Source organism: Aspergillus sydowii (assembly GCF_001890705.1).
Source record: "Aspergillus sydowii CBS 593.65 unplaced genomic scaffold ASPSYscaffold_10, whole genome shotgun sequence".
Taxonomy (NCBI): Eukaryota; Fungi; Ascomycota; class Eurotiomycetes; order Eurotiales; family Aspergillaceae; genus Aspergillus; species Aspergillus sydowii.
This window is the reverse complement of record NW_024467868.1, coordinates 443469-463538: the sequence shown is the minus strand read 5'-3', so window position 1 is coordinate 463538 and position 20070 is coordinate 443469. Positions and strand designations below refer to the sequence as shown.

The window sequence follows — 20070 nt, the reverse complement described above, 5'->3', positions numbered from 1 at the left end:
TAGCTTATAGTTTTATATGCATGTAAGAGCGCATATTTACGTGGTTGGAGCCAGCTCCAAAGAAATTCAATTTTAATCTTGGCAACAATCGTATCAATTGGTGAAAGTTTGGTCTCTGAAGGAAAATCTCACAAGGACCATAAGCAACTGGGACATGCTCCCGAGATATTGCAAAAAGCACACGGTGAGTACGGAGTATAGAATGCAAAACATGGTTTAGTCAACATACTGTAAACTAGTCGGATAATCAACTGAGTATGGAATCCGAATTCCAACTAAGTACTCGCCCGCGTTGATGTTTACGATATTTATTTGAAGAAGCCTCAAGCCCGGGGAAGTACGCGAATTAGCAATGCTTTAGCCAGCAGGATAAACCCCATTCATCTCAGACAGTTTGTACATCTACCCATGTGGTATTCCTTGAGGATCCGAATGCTGACAGTTTGGTGTATCATAAAACTTTGAAATGACCTAGTCAAACTGCACCGTCATAGTTAGACCGCAGAGCCTTTTAGTAAATTTAATTCAAAGTACTTACCGGTGTCAGGAAAGATTCAGCAACGAATCGAGCACGCGCATTCAACTGCGAAGTATTAGCACAGAGTCCCAGAGACATATGGACGGAGGATGAGAGAACGTACGAAAAGCTTCATCTCAGAAATCTCCTTATCGACCTCCTCCATGAACTGAAGGATGAAGTCAACCAATTTGTGCTTCAGCATTGCTTCCGTGTGGAAGTTTGTAATGAGGAAAGAGATGTCGTAGCCCTACTCATTCGTTAGTTTCCATGGTGCCTTGTATAGGGTTATTATAGACATACCTTCACAGGCTTTCTCCGCAGTATAAAGAAGGACTCAGCACGTTGGGTCAGGAAACGGCCGAATTTGTGCACAAGAACTGGATGAATGTTAGCATACGAATCAACCATGATTCCTTGACGCCAGCGCAAGCTTACTATGTTCGATTTCATCCGCCTGTTTTATCCGGATGCTAACGCGCACACTGTTTACGCTAGGTTCGATTAAAACTTTCTCGTTCTCGTTTCGTGAGACCGTCAAAGGGTTAAGGAGAAGTTCGGGGGAGCTCGCGGCCTCGATTTCGGGCACATTATGTCGCTCGGAGGTTTGGGACGCGAAGTTGGAGATGGCAAGGGCGGCGGTCAGCGAGGACCGCACGCATTGGAGATAAGGGCGCAGTGATTGAGACTTTGGTCGTTAGACAGGAAGCTAGGAGCTCTTGGTTCATTCGTTACCTACCATAATGAGGGGTGACGTATAATGGCGCTATCCGGGGGCCTGGTGGGTTCAAGGAGCGAGCAAGCGGGCGTCGACTTCAACAATGTTTGCTTGGACAGTACTATAATCCCACAAGTCCAGCTTCTAGGACATCAATGCGACCGTTTCAGGCGTCTGTTGGAGGGCGAGCGAAGGAGATCAGTGTGTTGAGTGGTCAGCTCCGGAGGATGGGCAACGTCCCGCAATGTAGCCTGGAGATGTTTGTTGTGTTTGCAGTCATAGCCCCACGCCCTCCCCAAGGAAGCTGACAATCACCCATGTATTTACGCCACTACACTACCCTGCAAAAGCTTCAAAAGAGCCGACATTAACACTCGGGATATCCCAAGACGATAAAAATGGCTTCTATACCAGGTACATCTCTCAATTACATTACGCTGATACTCGCTGTCGACTATTAAGAGCCAAGCTAATCCCACACCGCAGTTATCGTCAAGCATCAAGGAAAGCGCTACGATGTCGAGCTCGATCCATCTTCCAACGGCGAGACCTTCAAATTCCAACTATATTCCCTTACGGGTGTTGAGCCTGAGCGGCAGAAGATATTGGTAAAGGGAGGTCAGCTCAAAGATGATACCTTGCTCTCGTCCCTCAATGCGAAACCGAACCAGGCGTTCATGATGATGGGCACTCCTTCCGGAGGCCAGGGCGCCGGAGACTTAACACGCCCAAAGGAAGCTGTGAAGTTTTTGGAGGATATGACGGATGCGGAAGCTGCAAGGGCAGTGGGAGCAAGCCCGGCTGGACTGCAGAACCTCGGGAATACGTGCTATCTCAACTCAACTTTGCAGACCCTGAGGAGTGTTCCGGAGCTTCACCAAGAACTTCAGAAGTATCGCCCATCCAGGAGCACTGGCAGTTCCAATCTTTCCAATCTTAGCGACTTCGGTCTGGGAGGACTGGGTGCTTCCATGGACCTCACTTCCTCGCTAAGGGATCTGTTCAAGCAGATGTCAGAAACCCAAGAAGGTTTTCCACCACTCATTTTTCTCAACGCCTTAAGAAACGTCTATCCCCAGTTCGCTCAGCAGGATCGAAATGGACATGGGTATGCTCAACAAGATGCGGAGGAGGCCTGGTCACAGATCGTAGCGCAGTTGAGGCAAAAGTTGATGGTCAAAGATGGCGAAGGAGAGTCGGCCTCGGAGATTTCATTCGTGGATAAATATCTCGGTGGGAAATTTGAGTCGGTTACTGAGTGCGATGAACCGGCAGCAAAGGAGGTCGGTGAGCAGCCGAGCGAGAGTTCTGATGTGTTCTATAAACTCGACTGTCACATCGACAAAGATACGAACCATTTGCATGATGGTATACTTGCGGGCCTTGAGGAAAAGATTGAAAAGCGTTCTCCTACCTTGGACCGTGATGCTGTTTACACGAAGCGCTCACGCATCGCACGGCTGCCGAAATATCTAACTGTCCATTTTGTTCGATTTTTCTGGAAACGCGATGCACAAAAGAAAGCCAAGATCATGCGCAAAGTCACATTCCCTGCCGAACTTGACGTGGTCGACTTCTGTACCGACGAACTCAAGAGTCTGGTGATCCCTGTTCGGGATAAAGTCCGGGAGATTCGAAAGGAGGAGATTGACTTTGAGCGCGCTCGGAAACGTCAAAAGGTTGCCCACCAAAGAGAAGAAGAGGCGAAGAACGAGGAGCCTTCTGCCTTAGAACCAATGCAGAAAAAGAAGACTGCTGAAGAGCGCAAGGAGGCAGCGAAAGACGGAAAGGATGAAGATACGGCAATGAGCGACTCTTACAAAACTGATGCCGAGTACGAGGCGGAGAAGAACGCCTCTATTCTTGCAGCTAAGAAAGAGCTGGCGGAGCTTCTCAACCCGAAGCTGGCCGCAGATGACGGCACCAACAAGACCGGGCTGTACGAACTGAGAGGTGTTATTACGCATCAGGGTGCTAGTGCAGATAGCGGCCATTATACCTCGTATGTTAAGAAGCAGAGTGATGGTAATGGCAACGGTGACGACAAGTGGTGGTGGTTCAATGATGACAAGGTGACCGAGGTAGAGGGATCGAAGATTGAGACTCTATCTGGAGGTGGTAGGTGTTAACCCTTTCTTTCTGCCCTTACCCTACCTCCTATTGTTTCCATCCGATAGAGAAGACCCGTGGCTAAAACTTTGTAGGTGAATCTCATTCGGCGCTTATTCTTCTTTACCGTGCTGTTGATTTGCCGGTTTCTGAGTAAAACTGCGCAGTGAGCCAGGTACCCCTTGGTCAATAATACGGCATATTCTCTATGATTTCATCTGGTAAAAGGATGTCATGGACTTTTGAAAGGAATCATTGTTGGTTACATCTCTATAGAAGCAGTAGTTAATCCGGACGGATCGGATAATCGTTCTAAGAGTGCCGTGCTTAGAAGCATACTAGGTTAAATAAAGAAATGTGCCTAAGTCCGTAATTTTGGTCTGCTTAACTACGTCTATAATCATTAATCGCGCCATGGATACTGGGTGATACGGTGAGATCCATCAATATTAAAAGCAGTTGACCAAGACGAGTCACGTGAGCTGAGCCTCGGTTGAAGTCTGCGACTGCCGATAAGCTGTTAAGCTTCCAATTGTCGACGCGACACATTGAACATTCAGCGTGCAATGTGACAGCCATGATCGGGGCTCGTCAAACTGTACTTCCCCGGCTGCGCTATGCCGCAGCTCAGTTTCACCCGGTACCGCGATCGACGCTCCATACCACGAGGAATGTTGGCACGATTGCCCATGGACACGCCCCTGCACGTTCCCAATGGCCGCGAAGGTTCGCCTATCTGGGGATCTTTGGGGCAATCGGAGCCTATTTCGGATATAGCTTTGGAGGATTAGAACCGCCTCCGGTGCCGGAGTCAGAGGTTGATATACTCCTAATGGAGGACGTTGCTAAGATGTTCGACAAGCTACCTCTCGTGAGGCGGCTGCGGTCGGATGCAGATTACGTCGAGGCGCATGTTTACGGTAACTATTCGGACGAAGATAAAGACCAAAGACTTACGTCTGGGCCGTTTCGTGGTAGCGGAAGGTTGGCAATTCAGGTGCGTGATTTCTATTTTACCATGTCCTTCTCCAAAAATGCGCCGCCAAGTTCACTGGTGTTCAACTTCGGGCTTCTGGTACCGACTTGAGGAAGTGCCGGTGGACAGAGCTCGGCCTCGGAGAGCTGGCCCATTCTTGCTAACTAATTGGCCCATCCAGAAAGTCTTCTGGAATCACAAGGAGAAGCAAGCCATAAATGTCGTATTTGCCGGAAAGGGTATTGAAGGATGGCCATATGTTGTCCATGGCGGCGCCATTGCCACACTACTTGACGAACACCTAGCGCGGGTTGCAATTCAGAATCTGCCTGAGCGTACCGCGGTCACTGCGAACCTGGATGTCAACTACCGAAACATGGCCATTTCCAATAGCTTTTTCTCTGTTCACGCGACCTTGGACCAAGAACGGAGCACAGATCGGAAGGCTTACGTGAAAGGAGAAGTGCGCGATGTTAAAGGAAACGTCTGTGCCGATGCCACTGGGCTTTTTGTGGTTCCTCGAGGATATAAGCTGCGGAGATTAGGAGATACATACTAATTCTGGCTTCGACCCTGGATATATCTGACGACCAGCCTACGTCCTACAATAACACAGCCGTCGGAAATTCTGAGTACCGGTTCCTTGAGGGATATGCTTGAGCCCTAATAGAGCGAACCTAGCGGTGGAAGGAGTTTGGGACACCCTCAGTAGCTCAGGAGGGCTTCCATCATAATACGACCCATTAGAGCCTCCTCATTTCCAACCTAGGTAACTGGCGAACTCTAGGTATATATTTGTAAATAGGTTGGTTGGGTCGTTTAAAATTCCCATTGTCCGAAGGCCACACTGCAGAACCTTGGAACCATTTAGCTCGTAAAGCATGGCAGCGCAAGCGAATCGAAGAGGTCCCTCTCCAGACAGGTTGTTGACTTTGACTAGCCACAGCCTAGGGAGCTCTAAAGTCGACACGGCCCTCGTTATTGGATGCGGCCACCCCGGACTCTCGTCTCCACGTTTTCGATGATGCTTAGTCTCTGGAACCCCCGCATCCCCGGCTTTTATGGTCACTCTCTCCTCCAACCACGATCGTTGCTCTCTTCTGTCGGCAATGAAGCAGTTCAAATATTCGAGTTTTGCCTCGGCCTTCTGAAAGAGGCGTTACAGCCGACTGGCTGTTTCAGCTTTCGCCTGCAGTGTCAACTTCGATATCCACTCATTCCTGTCGCGATTCGTACACCAAGGAACCATCTCCACATTCTGGGCCCAATATACAAGCATCACTCCGCGGCAAAAAAGAGGGGCTGGTGCGCTTCTTTGTCCTTATAGTCTGTGTAACCCGCTTGAGTATACGTGCATGCAGCTGTGGGGCCTCGAAGGACTCTACTGCTTCAATTCAAATCCCTTTCTGTTTTTATTATAATTCACTATTCTGTTTGGTTCCATTATTGGGACACGCAAAATGGTTTCGACACCTGAAGATTCTGGTCAGTCTCATGTGGACGAGAAAACTTCGAACCAGTCAGACACCAACCTGAAGCCAAATGCTAGCCACCAGGAGGAAACCGTCACCTTTGCTGACGAGACTGGGGGGATTCACGAAGAATATAAGGTACTGGAGACAACACAAGCCAACACAAAGTTCCCATGGCATTTGTTCTGATTTGTGGCTGAAGATGACGTTCCGTCGATTCATGGGCTTCGTTGCCATGGCCTTCCTCTGGACTGGTAGTCAAATTCCAGTTTATCTTTTTGGTGGTATCCCGCCAATCATCTATGGCGACATTGGTGGTGTTGATAGATGGGTCTGGTTTGTACGTTGTGTTTGTCAGTTTGATGGTTTCAATTTCAACTATAAAGGCTAACGCTTTGTTTTAACAATAGGTCCTAGCCAACTTGTTGGCTTTGGCTGGAGTCTGTCCTTTCGTCGGCTCCCTCTCCGATCTCATCGGACGCCGGTATGTGGCTCTCATTGGAGCTACTTTGGTTCTTATCGGAATGATCATTTGCTCGACGGCGCATACTATGAATGTCTTTATTGGTACGATTCGAACCGACTTTCTATCCTCATGTTCTGGCAATATACTGAATCCAATGCAGCCGGTATGGCTATTGCAGGCGCAGGTGCAGGCGTGAATGAACTAACAGCACTGGCTGCTACGGCCGAGATGGCACCCACTCGCCAACGGGGCAAGTATGTGGCTATTTTGATCTTCACGATAGCTCCCTTCGCGCCATCGGTGCTTTGGGCCCAACTGATCGCCGATGCCAGCAGCTGGCGCCATGTCGGTGCTTTCTGTGGAGCTTGGAGTGCACTCGGCGTGCTCATCACCGCTTTTTTTTATTTCCCACCACCCCGAGTAAACTCAGAGGGTCTTAGTAGAGCGGAAATTATCAGCAGAGTTGATTTTGTTGGCGGGTTCCTCAGTATTGTCGGGTTAATCCTCTTCATGGCTGGCATGCAATGGGGTGGGTATCAGGTATACTTTCCCATCTATTCCTCAGCTGCGTTTGATGATCGTCTGAATGTTAATGAACAATCATAGTATGATTGGGACAGTGCACATGTTCTCACTCCTCTGATAATCGGAGTGGTCCTTCTAGTTTGCTTCGCTTTTTGGGAAATTTACGGTGCAAAGTACCCTATTTTTCCCAGTCGATTGAAGCAGGAATCTCGTACTCTCGGCCTGACGCTCGTCATCACCTTCATATCCGGGGCGAACTTTTTCTCAGTCCTTATGTTCTGGCCGACGCAGGCCTTCAATGTTTACGGCCATGACCCTCTTGGCGTTGGCATCCGCAGTCTACCCATTGGCTTCGGAATTATGGGCGGTGCCTGTATCGTTCTATGGCTGCTCAGTGTTCTCCGCGGTCACAACAAAGAGCTCTTAATTATTAGCAGCGTTTTGATGACAGCAGGTTTGTGTCCTCAAAGCCAAGACAACATAGTTGAATGAACTGACTTTCGCAGGATGTGGCGCGATGGCTATCGCCGACGTTAACAACTTGCATAAGCTCTGGGGTATTCTTGTTGTCGCTGGGTTAGGAATTGGTGGAATTGTTGTTCCTGCTTCTATCATCACAACGATCATCTGCCCAGATGTATGCAACATGCCCATTTTCGTTTTCGGACACGGCAATTCTAATTTAAATCTTTATTTAGGACCTCATCGCCACCATCTCAGCCCTCACTCTTTCAATTCGTGTCGTCGGTGGCAGTATCGGCTACACTGTTTACTACAACGTATTCATCAGCAAATTCGTTCCCAACTCGCAACACTACATTGGTGGTGTCATGGCCACCCAGCTCAATATTACAGACGTCGCCCTGATCACCGAAGCGATTGAACTCACTGGTGCCTCCCTCTTGGAAGGATTACATGATATTCCGGGGATTTCAGGAAATCAGGCGGCCTATGATGCTGTTGTGGCTGCTGGACAGATCGCCTACGCGGAGAGCTATAAGTGGGTTTACTATGTTAGTATTGCGTTCGGAGGGGTCTCAATTCTTTCTGCTTGTTTTCTTGGAAACATCGCAAAGTACATGGACGATCATGTTGCTGTGATGATACATTAGTCTGGTTATTTTTAGTTCTTTTGGATCACACTGGTATTGAAAGGACTTCGAAGACGCTCACGGCATTCTTGTCTTAGAGTGCCTGCACTGGTATATAGATACATATATATCTTGGAGCTATGGTGGAGATACGCTAGAAAACCGATCAATGAATAAATGATCACCGAACTATACCCACTATCCTCATTATTTCTGGTTTTTTTTCTACTTGTAGTCTTTTTATTGATGCCTATACAATTATCTAGACAGTTTCACTTGGATGAGAGTAACTCTTCGTTGATGGTCCCCCGGCCTATTTCTCCACTTTCCTAAAGCAGTGCGCGGAAGCGAACCCGACCATATTAATTGCTGTCCTGATACCCAGGACGAACAAGATTCGGTCATAAAAAGATCCATCTCATCAAAGACCACCGACTCTCTTAAAATTTTAGAGGAATAATTAAGATATGGTTCTTACCCCAGATATCCAGGTTTACCCAATTACCTTCTAACATTCATCACAGGGACCCACTGAAGCCCTCTATCTAGACGATGCTTCTCTCCACACATCAAGCACTCAGATCATTTCCTGCCGACCACTGTCAGGTCTAGGCGATGACGAGAAACGCCTCGCGAAGAACATACCGCTAGAGGAAACATTTGCCATAATCACAAAGCAAACAGTTTTTTACCCACAGGGTGGCGGCCAAGCAAGCGATATAGGGAAGATGGCTCCCGAAAGTTCGGGGAATCAAGAGCGCGCTGACAACTTCCTTTTCGAGGTCTTACTTGTCCGAAGAGCCAGCGATGGGTCTATTCTTCATTTCGGGAGGTTCTCGCCACCTTCTACTTCAATCTCTAACGCTATTGCAATGAACCAGCCCGTTTCCCTACAAATAGACCGCGTAAAGCGGAACTACCACTCCCGTCTACACACAGCAGGACACATAATTGGCCTCGCCATGCGTCTCTTACAATCGAAATTGGGAGATCGCAAAAAGGTCAAAGCGAATCATTTTCCTGGGGAGGCTTGCATGGAGTTCGAAGGGCTGCTTTATAACGAGCATAAGCCCGTGATCCAGGAGAAAGTGAATGAGTTAGTTCGAGAGCACCTTCCCGTTCGGATATCGTGGTGGGATGAAGACGAGGTCGAGAAGAGGAAGGACGAGCTTGATATGGTGGAGGGGAGAGAGGTGGGTGGGGTGGGGAGGGTACGGATTGCTGAGATTGGGGATGTCGATGCGAATCCGTGTGGGGGGACGCATGTGGAATCTACGGGGCAAACCGGGGAGATTACGATTAGGAAGATTAGTAGACAGAAGGGGATCAGTAAAGTTTCATACGAGGTACCTGTTTCCTGGCGAGAAGTATAGAGGTGTATAGCTAGACGACTTGGCGGCGTTGATGGAAGTTATGCTAGTGTTTTGGGGATATATAGTATAGAACGTGCAAGACATTCCATAGTTCATTAACGCAGCAATAGGGTATATGTTCGTCTAATATAACAATATTATCATGCTTCAGTATCAACTTAGGACCTGATTCATCGATGACCTCTTGGGAACGAATGTATAGTTCCCAGGGGTTTTCGGTTTCCGCTTGTCCTCCTTGCCGCGTAGGCCTCGACTAAGGCCTCCACCGAGACCCCTGGCGAGAGAGGCAAACGGTGATGCTCCCCAATGGTCTAAGTCGTCCTCCGGATGACCTGGGTTGACAAAACCGTCAATGGAGCCTGAACCTTCTGAACGTCTTGTTTGAGGTCTGTTGTCGCCTTCGAGGCTCGGAGACGGTGGATGGCTCCATGGTGCCGGTATATCGGTCATGGTGCGGTCTGTGCATTTACAACCGCAACCTGTGGGGCAAAATTGAGTGTCCAGGTCTGCATTACTACTGTCACCGTGATGTACTCCTGGAAAAATGACCGAGAGCCACTCGCGATAGCAACTAAAACAACAGACATGGCCGCAGCCGAGACAAGGCGTGAGCATTCCCTCAACCACTTCACGGCATATGGCGCACGGTAGTTTGAGCGGAAGCGGTCGTTTCGGCTTGCAATTGGAGCATATAATCGATGTCGCGGCCCCTTTGGCTTGGCCATTAGTGCCCGCCACTGCGGCATCCACGACGTCCTGAACCGCGAAGATGGATAACTGTTGAGCACCACAGCTGATGCAATGCCGCTGGATCCCTAGACCGTTGCTATCATCGTTTGCCGAGACACCGGACAAATCCTTGCGAGCAAAACCGGAAAGCGAAAACGAATCCTCAGCGTTAGTAGAATCTCTGTTATGAGCGTCAGTATCATCCAGATGCTTTATGATATCGCCTATTTTCAGCATTTCGCTTCGTTGTACCGGTAGTCCCCATATCGACAGCAGATGAGCATAGGCTATGCGGTATGATCGATATATTCGATCCTTTTTTGGATCGAGGAACAAGTTTTGCATTGTGGTGTGGCTGTCAAATGTGCCTTTATTTTTAAAAGTAACCCTGATTTTCTTTGTTGGTTTCGGATTTAACCTTTCACTCTCCGCATCCGACTGCGTCTGCGAGGAGGTTGTTGTAAAATGGTCGGGTTTTGCAGATGCAGCCTTAGCTCTAGAGCTACTAGGGGTCCATGCCCCAGGCCCTCCGAGCGTACGAGCGTTCTCATTTTGGGCCTGCTTCCTCCTAAGTAGGTCACTTGCGGGAGGCGACGCCGAAGACGGCCCGAACGTGAAGGATCGAGAAAGAGAAGACGCAAGAGCAGATCCAAAGCCCGTGCCGGTTCGTGGTTGTGATTGTTGGTCTGGCGACGCAGCTAATGACGGGTTCTGGGTAACTGCCCTCCTCTCAACACCTAATCCACTTGCACGAGAAAGCAAAGGGGGTGTGGTGCCTGTGGAATATGGTGGAGTAGTACCTGGGCGCCACAGCTCTGACGATGATCGCCCAGAGCTTTGTGTACCAGGCGTGGTATGACTCTCTTTCGGCGTAGAGTTCGGGGGCGTTACCACTTGCGATTTGTTCGTCCCGGTACCGGGAGAGTTATGGAAATCTAGTGAGAAGGAATCATGACCTGCACGTTTTGGTGACATATCTTCTTCTGATGGGGCTTCCTTGAGGTCGGGTTCGTACAGAACGCAGGAAAGCATCGCAACCATCTGTATGTCGCCGATCCGTTCAAAATATGCGAAAAGTGCAGGAATGAGCCAATGGCCACCGAAAGGATGGTCGCCCCATTGAACGACACCCGCCGTATTTCGAGAAGAATGATCGGGATGGAGAGCATCGGATCTTAAATCTATAGCGCTATCTTTTCGTTGGATGTGCGATGCTTTGCCTGTATTTTTCGGAATGGGAGGTGATCGCGACGATCTTCTTTGATGCAGAATGAGTTTTACCAGCCCCCAAATACGAGCTAACTCATAGTAACCGTGGTCGAGGGCAACCGCTGCGTTATGGGCACACACGTCAACGACCTTCCCACATATACGGTATCCACGACCCAACTCTCGCTTGGCTGGTAGTATACTACTCAGGTCATGTATAGAGATCACATTCTGCGGTGCGTCAGAGGATCGGGAGGTCATCCCGCCAACCGTTGACCTCTGGGAATTGTCCGTCGAGCGAGGTCGATAGAAACCAAGACTCCCAGCACTACGCCATGTCTGGGGCGTTGGGAACCGATGTTGAAGCCCTGATAGAATTCCAGAAGACCCAGAAGAACTGGAGGTTTCAGCTTCAGAGTCATCGGAATACTCAGATGCACCGTCGTCAGTACTGGCAATTGTACCTGTTACCCGGGGCCCTGGAGAACTCGTATCAAAACGTCCAAACCGTTCGAAAAGGTTGTCGGTTCTCGACAGTCTCGTCATCTCTTTGAAACCTAGGTTTTCAAGAGAGTATGCTGACTTATCCTTCTTCGTTGGGAAAAAGCATACCAAACGCCCGTCCTTGGCCCAAACTGCTCCACATTCCCTTGCTCTGGGGACCATTACGTTCGCATTGACAGGCCGAATCAACTCGGAGCTAATTGCCAACTCTTGACTTTGTGACAATCCGACTTCGTCCTCGTCACTGGATTCATCGCCCCCGACATGGTCATTCGTTGGTGATTTCACAGTCTCAGCAGTTTCCCCCAGGATCCATGCGATACTTTCTTCGAGGCTGCTTTCACCTAAAAGGTACCGAACGACACCCTCAAGACAGCCTCGCTTGGAGGATAAATAGGTCTCAGAGATAGTCTGGAGCTCTGCGACGATTTTGCTGGCGAGCTGATCACTAACAGCGGTGGTCTTCTGAACATTGAAAGTGGGTACCGAATCCCTAGGGTAATCGGGCGGGAATTTGATGTCCACTCGGATGAAAAGTGATGCACCGTCAGCACCCCAAGGGCCATGTAAAGATATTGTAGCCTTCCGTCGTCTGACGTCAACTGACTCGAAGGCCACCTTCGTGAACTTCTCGCCAACGTGGGTAATTTCGTCCCCAAGCGTTTCGATATCCCATCCTGATATTTTCACGCCCCTCATCCAGGCAATCGGGTTTGTATCAGTCCGCTGACCAGATCTATTTTGCATTTCGACTCTCGAGTTGGCGTTCGCTCCTTGCGACCAAGCAGGAGCGTATGGAATTGATATGGTATTCATACCGGCGCGCGAGGATGGGGACACAGTGGGCTCGAAAGACGGCGATGAAGGACCATCTTCCTCGTATTCTAAGCCGACATTTTCATCCCGGAAGCTCCTGTAGACCGCTCCTCTCCGGGTGATATTTAGGTTTGAGATGAAAGATTTCCCATTCTCATAGCCGACCTTTTCAAGAATGTCAGAATCAACACGGTGCAAGCGGAGTTCCTTATCAGTCCCCCAAGATACTAGTTGGAATTCTCTGTGGTCGATGCCGTCAATGACTTCTCCACGAGCCCTCCAAAGAAACTCTTTCACTTGTCCTTTGTGGCCGGGGAAGCTATGTACAGGAGGAAGCGGGCCGTCAGGATCAGCCCCATCTATTGCCCTGCGACTGTAAAGATGGAGGTCGCTGTTGCCTCTCTGAGGCATAGCCAGAACACCCCAACCAAAAGGCGTATTTCTTGCACGCCAAACGGGAAATGGCGTCTGGATCACCTTCTCCGGTACGTCATCCTCAACGGTATAGTCCCAGAACTTGATTGTTTTATCCAAAGAGCATGTTGCCAAAGCTCCGGGCCGAACCCTATTCCAGTCAACACCGTAGATCTTGGTATCGTGAGCTTGGATAGACCGGATTGGGTAAGCTCCCATACGCTTATCCCAGATACGAAGAAATTTATCGTGAGAGCTCGCAATTACATTGGGATCTTGCCGGTTCCACTTCACTTGAGTAGCGCCTGCAAACCAATCCGAGAATGAGATAGCTGGTCGTGAGGTATCGCGAAGGTCCCAACAATGAACAAAGCTATCGACCGCACAGGTCGCAAGGACATCGGGATGATGTGCCGAGAAGTTTATATCGGTAATGGCGCGCGTGTGAGCATGCAAAACATGTTCAATAGAGTTCTGATAACTCTGCATTGCTAGATTCCATACCAACGCCTTCTGATTTGATGTACTCGCCACCCAATAGTCTCGAGCAGCAAATGGGGACCATTGAACATCTGCAACTTCCCATGGTGTATGATGGGGAAGATACCGAGGCGGAGAGTAAGGCGAATCCAGGTCAATTATGTGAAGTCCCTCCTTGGAGGCTAATACGACGTCTCGGCCGCAAGGCGATATGGACATGGATCCAACTGGTTGATCCACGTGAAAAGAGCTGTCCTCTCCATATGTTGGACTTTCGAACGCCGAAGTCAACGGCCTTGGTTCGTTGGAGTCGGACATTTTGATGTTACCGGCGGCCGGTCGTCAAACGGCCCCGTCTATGATATGCTACTAGGGCGATTTTCGAGATACTGGCGGATACATTGATCGTAAGGGTTGCAATTAGCCGTAGCCTTCTTCATCTCGACAGAGCACGGAGGTTATTGCTGAGTACAGAGTAGACTGCAACAGCTCAAGGGTTGATCGTATGCATGGCGCGCATGGCGTGGGGAACTAGTTTCGGACGCGTTTGTCTAGGTCCAACGATATTAGTTAGTACATGAGATCCTAAGTAGTAAATCACGACATTGCTTACATATGAGTGGCGAGACGAGTGAGATTCTCGCGAAAGGTTGAGTGTACTGAAGAGAGGCTCAGGCATCGGTTGGCGCGAAGGTCGGAGCAAGCACAGACGGGGTCTGATAATCGTCTTCGATTAACCCCAGTTAGCTACCGAGCTAACGGCGCCAAGGATTCACTTACGGTCCGAATGATCCGCCGGATTCACTACGGAGACCGAGACATCTATAAGTGCAGAGCCCCTCCGACATTCCGCCGGTTACGTCGCCGCTTAATCTTTTGCGATAAGTTCTAATCGAGGACTATTGAGTTCGCCTGTTCTTGCTCCCCGTTGGTTGACCGACTTGGAGTTTTTCTGTGGCCCGATTCCACTTGTCTCCGCGTACGATCTGATATAGCCAGATTCTTGAACTTGCACGAAGACAGAAATCTCGAAACCAAGAACCCCGCGCATACACTTGAGCCTCGGAGAACAGACCGCAGCACAAGATGGCCTTGCCGAAGAGAATCGTGAAGGAGACAGAACGTCTCCTGGCGGAACCGTAAGTCGACAAAGCCAGTTTCAAAACCTGGCCAGACCTGCGATACTAATTTATCCATTTTAAGCGTCCCCGGTATCACCGCCGTACCTCACGAAGACAACCTGCGCTATTTCGATGTTACAATCCACGGTCCAGCGGCGTCGCCATATGAAGGTGGAATATTCCGTCTCGAGTTATTCTTGCCTGAGGACTACCCGATGACACCTCCCAAGATTCGATTCCTGACCAAAATCTACCACCCCAACATTGATCGTCTTGGGCGTATCTGCCTTGATGTTTTGAAGAGTATGTTCTTGGCGTACATGCTTTACTAAAATGCATAAACTAATGATTGACTAGGTAACTGGTCGCCGGCTCTCCAAATTCGTACCATTCTGCTATCGATTCAGATTTTGTTGGGAGCTCCGAATCCTGACGACCCTCTAGCAAACGATGTTGCCCAGCGATGGAAAGAGGACGAAGCGGCGGCTATCAAGACCGCGAAGGAGTGGACTATTACCCACGCAATGACTTAGGAATCCTTTGCTATTCAGTTGCCGTGTGAATGACCATCGACGACACCGTGATGAGACCATGAGTAAAAACATGCGACTTTGGCCGTACTCGCATTGATCTGTCAGGTCAAGATTTTTCTAAAATTTAGCCTTGTTTATCCGATGGATTGAAGGAGCCCGCATCTCGCTGAATACAGTTGCACTTCATTCCAGTTCTGGTTCGTTATACCCTCTACGCTGATATACGGCGAAAGGGCAACTACTCATTTCCGATTTTCCAGGCATGCCATACCGTAAGCCTTCTGCACTGCCCGGAGCCCTGAATTACTACCTGAGAATTTATCTTAGAACCCAATTCAATAGAACTATTGACTTCTAAAACATTATGTACTCGTATGAGCGTTTAAGACTTTGGCTCTAATTACCTCCGGCAGTAGTTCTGCACCCTGTTCGCTTTGCGCTGAACTGACTTGCCTTACAAAGACAATCCGACGCAATTTCTTTTCTTTTCCTTTTCCTTTTTTTTTTTTTTTTTTTTTTTTTTTCAAATACAGAAGCTACTTTTGGCTTCCTAATTTACAATCCGCTTGTTCCATGACTGTGTTATAAAGGAAACGATCCTCTCTACTTAGCTCTGAGTGAAACTGTGAAACAAGCTCAAATACTGTAAAGCCTTGGAACATATAAGTAATAGCATTAACCTGGTATAAATCCCTCACTATTCTTGTGGCTATAATTATGTGTTTCTACATGAATTCAGACTTAGCCTAAAAGTTCTTCTTGCACGACTCAAGTACACAACCTGTACACAACCTGCGTCTTCAAACGTGACCTCACAACAAGAAGAAGATGTTGAATAAAGCAAGAAAGAAGAAACTTTCTGGTCTGAATGGGCTTACCAGGTACCAAATGCTGTCCTCCACAGCTCCTAGGAGATTAAATCACCCAATTTACATTCACTAACAGTCACAACTGTAGCAGTGGTGGTGCAGCTGAACATCCCCCAGACATTCACACCAACCACTACTGTAGCGATAACACCAAGGACATTGAGGCCACCCTTCACATTGAAAACAACACGTCCATTGATTTGTCCACACTACGCAGCCCATTGGCTGATGGTACCCTAGAGTTTGAAGAGCACAATCACGTCGAAACAGACTCGCCCAAAGGCACATCTATCCGACAACGCCTTCAAGCTCTGACCATAACTTCTAGATCATCCACTGTGCCCGAAAGGCAAAGCTGGGAATCGACATCGTCGTCCAATAACGGCACAGGAGCTTGGTCGGTCACAACACAGGACACAGGGTCGACAGGAACCAGTCCCGTCTCAACCTCGACGATCACTCAAAACCCAAAGAAAAAGAAGAAGAACAAAGGCTTTTCGAAGGAAAAAGACTCTGGTGGTACTTTCGGTCTCAAGTTCCTCAGGTCGCCAGGTGGTGAGGTTCAACAGATCCCTCGTCCTTCCGTGAACGCTGGCTAACTTACCTATCACAGATTATATGCAATTCGACTTGGATTACTGCGAGGCTCAAATCGCAATGTCAAACAAGGAGCCCGAACGCGACCCAGAGATTGGCAAGGCATCGGCCGAGGAACTGGTGAGAATACACCCCACAAGTCTGATCAAGAACCACATACTAACAAGACAAAAGCTCACCTACCTCCGCCGCATGACTGGAACCCAAGTCTGTGCCATTCCTGCAAGCGATCTGAAAGCCCCTCGCAGACCAAACGAATCCAGGGCCTGGGATCATAGAAACCTCTGGTGTGCCGACTGCCGCAAGACCTGCCCTATCTGCAACATAACCTGCTGTGTCAAAGAAGAAATGGCGCAGAAAGTGGCCGACGAAAGCTTGGATCCAGAAAAGGTCCATCAGGCAAAGCGTCTCGGGAAGATAATCGAGCATCTTGGAGCCCACGCTAAAGATGTCAGTACTTTTACGCAGTGTACACCTCCTGATGGATGTGGACGGTACGTATGCGCCAGCTGCTCCGGCGTGTGCCCAAGCGAAATATGTAGGGATATTCAATGCAAGGTAAGCACAAATAATCATCAACGCGATACTGGATCACTAATGAAGCATGTCCACGGGTACAGGACTGCAAGCCGGATCCCTGGGCTTCCTGCGATTGGCACGATTGATAATTGCATAAATCGCTGGATCTAGCTCAACGATTCGAAGAGAGATGATTTGTATGCCAGAATATCTAGCATCTGAAATTTCCGGTAATCGTTTTGATAATCCCAGCCAGGAATTGGTATGCATGTTGAAGATGGCGAGGACGATGCAACTAAACCCAAAATGTCCAGGACATGTGGAAATTGCAAAAAAAAAAAAAACAAAAAGGAGGGAAGGAAAGGAAAATAGCTCTGCGAAGGAACACGAGACCACGTTAATAGCACTAAAGTTGCCAATTCGTAGCGAAACCCCCTTGTTCTAGAATTCATGTTCCGTATAGTTTGTATAGTCCGCCGTCGAAGGGGTCAAGGGCAGAGCGAGGTCACGTGTGCGCTTAGCGAGCTCCACACCGCACCACCTCAGAATTGTGCCAGCCTCGCGAAGCACGCCGCCGAAGAGACCGATTCGACTCAACCACCCAACGCCAATCGACAACATCTCGTCCCAACCGGTCGCGCATCTCTCACGTTCAAGATGCGTACCTACGACGATTCTTTCAGCGGTCAAAAGATCTACCCCGGAAAGGTGCGTTTTGTCATTCCGCCAAACAACCCGTTCGATGAATTCCCTCGTCCCGACCGAAGGCCTTTACAGGCTGCACATTCGATCAAAACCATCGCCAATGCAAATTTTATATACAAGGATGTTTGTTGACAGATTGGTTTTACTTGAAACAGGGTAAGCTGTTCGTCCGTGGCGACAGCAAGATCTTCCGCTTCCAGAATGGAAAGTCCGAATCCCTTTTCCTCCAGCGCAAGAACCCTCGCCGGATAGCTTGGACTGTTCTCTTCCGTCGCCAGCACAAGAAGGGTATCTCTGAGGTCGGTACCGCCTTTTCCTTTCGTCGCTGAGTTGAATTTGAGTTGTTGGGGAATGTTATGTGCAGGAAGCGGGATAGGTTTACCCCTCGCGATATGGGAATGGGGACGTGAAAATTGGAACTACTATAAGGAATACAGGGGATAACAATTGTGGAATGAGTGACAAGGCTGACGGATGATTTCAACGTGAACAGGAAGTTGCTAAGAAGCGTACCCGCCGTGCTGTCAAGCACCAGCGTGGCATCGTCGGTGCCTCCCTTGACGTGATCAAGGAGCGCCGTTCTCAGCGCCCCGAGGCCCGTGCCGCTGCCCGCCAGCAGGCCATCAAGGACGCCAAGGAGAAGAAGGCTGCCGCCGAGAGCAAGAAGAAGGCCGACAAGGCTAAGTCCGCCGCCTCTGCTGGCAAGGGTGCTGCTCAGCGCATCCAGAGCAAGCAGGGTGCCAAGGGTTCCGCCCCCAAGGTCGCTGCCAAGTCTCGTTAAGGAAAAGATATAACGGTCTGGCTTGGGATTGGGAGGCGCGGAAGGCAAGCACTTCATGGACGGAATTTGGGAGGTTACTGGAGCTGGAATATGTGTTTTCCCTATCACCAAAAATGAAATGTTTCTCAAAACTATCGGCGTACAAGACGGTTTCTTGTGGATTCAACGACTTTCAGATAAGCTCTTTCATTCGCACGCCATTGATTTCATAAAATGGAATGGGAAATGGATGTGGGATGATAGCTCCCTGATATACGTCGCTCTAGTGTAAATTCCTACATGATCTTGTTTTCAGGGCAAACGCCCAATCAAACATTACACATTCAAACCGTCCTGCTGCTTATGAGGTTCTGGCATACTATGATGTCGTCACTATACAGTATACACGCCCTCGCGCGCAGAGGTAGCTGAATCCCTAAGGCAACATACCTTTACCACGTATCGTCAGTAATCATGTCTACGCATTTTTCCCTATAAAATCAAACTGACTCATCCTAGAAAGATGTCATCAATTTCCCCAGTCGTAGATCCAAGACTTGGAGCCTCGAAGTCGAGCCCTGTCATACTTGTAGGGCTCAAACCTATCCTAACCCATTTTGGCATCTATACTACCGCCAGGGCATCGATAAACAAGAGATAGCAGGTACCAGAAGGAGTGTGATCGCTCTTTCTCAAACAAAATAAAATGACTGAAGAAAATTAAATGTTTATTACTCTCTATCATCAATAAATGCCTTGAAGAGAACAGTAGCAGAGACATACATGTTCAGCGACGCTATTGCCTCAGGCAGAAATATAACCGCTGAGTCAACCCCGGTTCCGCCCTTCCGAATTTTGCCATCTCGCTTACAGGTCAGCACTAGCGCGATTCGCCCACAGAAGCCCAGCGCAGTGGTGACTCAAGCAACCCCCCTTTTATCACAAGTTCCCACCTCGACTTTTCAACTTTCCCATTTCGATCCGACAAGTTCTACATCACCAGCAGCCATGGGTAAGGTTCACGGATCTCTCGCCCGTGCGGGTAAGGTTAAGTCTGCCACTCCTAAGGTCAGTTTTCCCTTTCTATCTTTCCATATCGTTTGTGTTGGGAAGGGCAGGTTCTGGGACGAGCACGGTCGGGGAAGAGTTTATGGGAGAGGGCTCGGCTCGTTTCGAATGTCGCTCGATTCAGGAGGTGGTTTTTGTGATGGAAACTGCAAGAAGTACATTGGGAATGGTAGACTGATGGGTTTTCTTTGATAATATAGGTCGAGCCCCAGGAGAAGAAGAAGCTCCCTAAGGGCCGCGCCATGAAGCGTCTGAAGTACACTCGTCGTTTCGTCAACGTTACCATGACCGGTGGCAAGCGGAAGGTACGTTTATTCCGATAATCGAGGGAGGATGAGGAGCCTTGGATCCTCGTGGAAATTCGGGAATAATATGCTAACTTGCAACTTTGCAATAGATGAACCCCAACCCCGGCAACTAGACGATACCCTAGCGAAAGGAGGAACCTGGTAATCGCCGCGGGAAAATGACGATGACGACCACGAACGAAAAGAAGAAA

General features: G+C 49.0%; 9 protein-coding genes across 9 annotated transcripts; 7 read left to right on the top strand and 2 right to left on the bottom strand.

Moving 5' to 3' along the window:
* Positions 1 to 39: 39 nt before the first annotated feature.
* Positions 40 to 1447, bottom strand: ASPSYDRAFT_48250 (actin-related protein 2/3 complex subunit 4 family protein). Its single transcript, XM_040847594.1, has 6 exons — positions 1257 to 1447; positions 956 to 1205; positions 821 to 897; positions 642 to 767; positions 539 to 583; positions 40 to 480 (listed from the first exon to the last, which is right to left on the bottom strand). Exons 1-6 carry the CDS (start codon positions 1257 to 1259, stop codon positions 472 to 474), a joined length of 510 nt encoding a protein of 169 aa, XP_040699796.1. The 5' UTR covers positions 1260 to 1447; the 3' UTR covers positions 40 to 471.
* Positions 1448 to 1569: 122 nt separating this feature from the next.
* ASPSYDRAFT_207678 (ubiquitin-specific protease UBP6) lies at positions 1570 to 3780 on the top strand. The gene is made up of 3 exons (XM_040843924.1): positions 1570 to 1649; positions 1722 to 3353; positions 3440 to 3780. The coding sequence occupies exons 1-3, from the start codon at positions 1634 to 1636 to the stop codon at positions 3499 to 3501; spliced, it is 1710 nt and encodes a 569-aa protein (XP_040699795.1). The 5' UTR covers positions 1570 to 1633; the 3' UTR covers positions 3502 to 3780.
* Positions 3781 to 3921: 141 nt separating this feature from the next.
* Positions 3922 to 4879, top strand: ASPSYDRAFT_33997 (PaaI family thioesterase; the record flags this gene model as incomplete). Its single annotated transcript, XM_040845173.1, has 2 exons — positions 3922 to 4341; positions 4502 to 4879. 2 exons carry the CDS (start codon positions 3922 to 3924, stop codon positions 4877 to 4879), a joined length of 798 nt encoding a protein of 265 aa, XP_040699794.1.
* Positions 4880 to 5780: 901 nt separating this feature from the next.
* Positions 5781 to 9247, top strand: ASPSYDRAFT_157461 (putative MFS drug efflux pump; the record flags this gene model as incomplete). The annotated part of the gene is made up of 8 exons (XM_040842642.1): positions 5781 to 5930; positions 5995 to 6132; positions 6203 to 6359; positions 6419 to 6798; positions 6865 to 7237; positions 7290 to 7420; positions 7482 to 7817; positions 8399 to 9247. 8 exons carry the CDS (start codon positions 5781 to 5783, stop codon positions 9245 to 9247), a joined length of 2514 nt encoding a protein of 837 aa, XP_040699793.1.
* A 76-nt stretch (positions 9248 to 9323) lies between these two features.
* Positions 9324 to 13833, bottom strand: ASPSYDRAFT_396044 (Mtc5p). The gene has a single exon (XM_040845926.1). It carries the CDS (start codon positions 13715 to 13717, stop codon positions 9401 to 9403), a length of 4317 nt encoding a protein of 1438 aa, XP_040699792.1. The 5' UTR covers positions 13718 to 13833; the 3' UTR covers positions 9324 to 9400.
* Positions 13834 to 14485: 652 nt separating this feature from the next.
* ASPSYDRAFT_33993 (E2 ubiquitin-conjugating protein UBC13) lies at positions 14486 to 15053 on the top strand (the record flags this gene model as incomplete). The annotated part of the gene is made up of 3 exons (XM_040845172.1): positions 14486 to 14538; positions 14603 to 14823; positions 14878 to 15053. The coding sequence occupies 3 exons, from the start codon at positions 14486 to 14488 to the stop codon at positions 15051 to 15053; spliced, it is 450 nt and encodes a 149-aa protein (XP_040699791.1).
* Positions 15054 to 15570: 517 nt separating this feature from the next.
* ASPSYDRAFT_80640 (uncharacterized protein) lies at positions 15571 to 17184 on the top strand (the record flags this gene model as incomplete). Its single annotated transcript, XM_040851052.1, has 6 exons — positions 15571 to 15934; positions 16065 to 16477; positions 16536 to 16639; positions 16694 to 16820; positions 16863 to 17077; positions 17140 to 17184. The coding sequence occupies exons 1-6, from the start codon at positions 15882 to 15884 to the stop codon at positions 17182 to 17184; spliced, it is 957 nt and encodes a 318-aa protein (XP_040699790.1). The 5' UTR covers positions 15571 to 15881.
* Positions 17185 to 17628: 444 nt separating this feature from the next.
* Positions 17629 to 18949, top strand: ASPSYDRAFT_48244 (60S ribosomal protein eL24). Its single transcript, XM_040847593.1, has 3 exons — positions 17629 to 17746; positions 17899 to 18042; positions 18237 to 18949. The coding sequence occupies exons 1-3, from the start codon at positions 17696 to 17698 to the stop codon at positions 18522 to 18524; spliced, it is 483 nt and encodes a 160-aa protein (XP_040699789.1). The 5' UTR covers positions 17629 to 17695; the 3' UTR covers positions 18525 to 18949.
* Positions 18950 to 19511: 562 nt separating this feature from the next.
* On the top strand, positions 19512 to 19992 carry ASPSYDRAFT_60121 (40S ribosomal protein eS30; the record flags this gene model as incomplete). Its single annotated transcript, XM_040849803.1, has 3 exons — positions 19512 to 19571; positions 19772 to 19876; positions 19969 to 19992. 3 exons carry the CDS (start codon positions 19512 to 19514, stop codon positions 19990 to 19992), a joined length of 189 nt encoding a protein of 62 aa, XP_040699788.1.
* Positions 19993 to 20070: the final 78 nt, after the last annotated feature.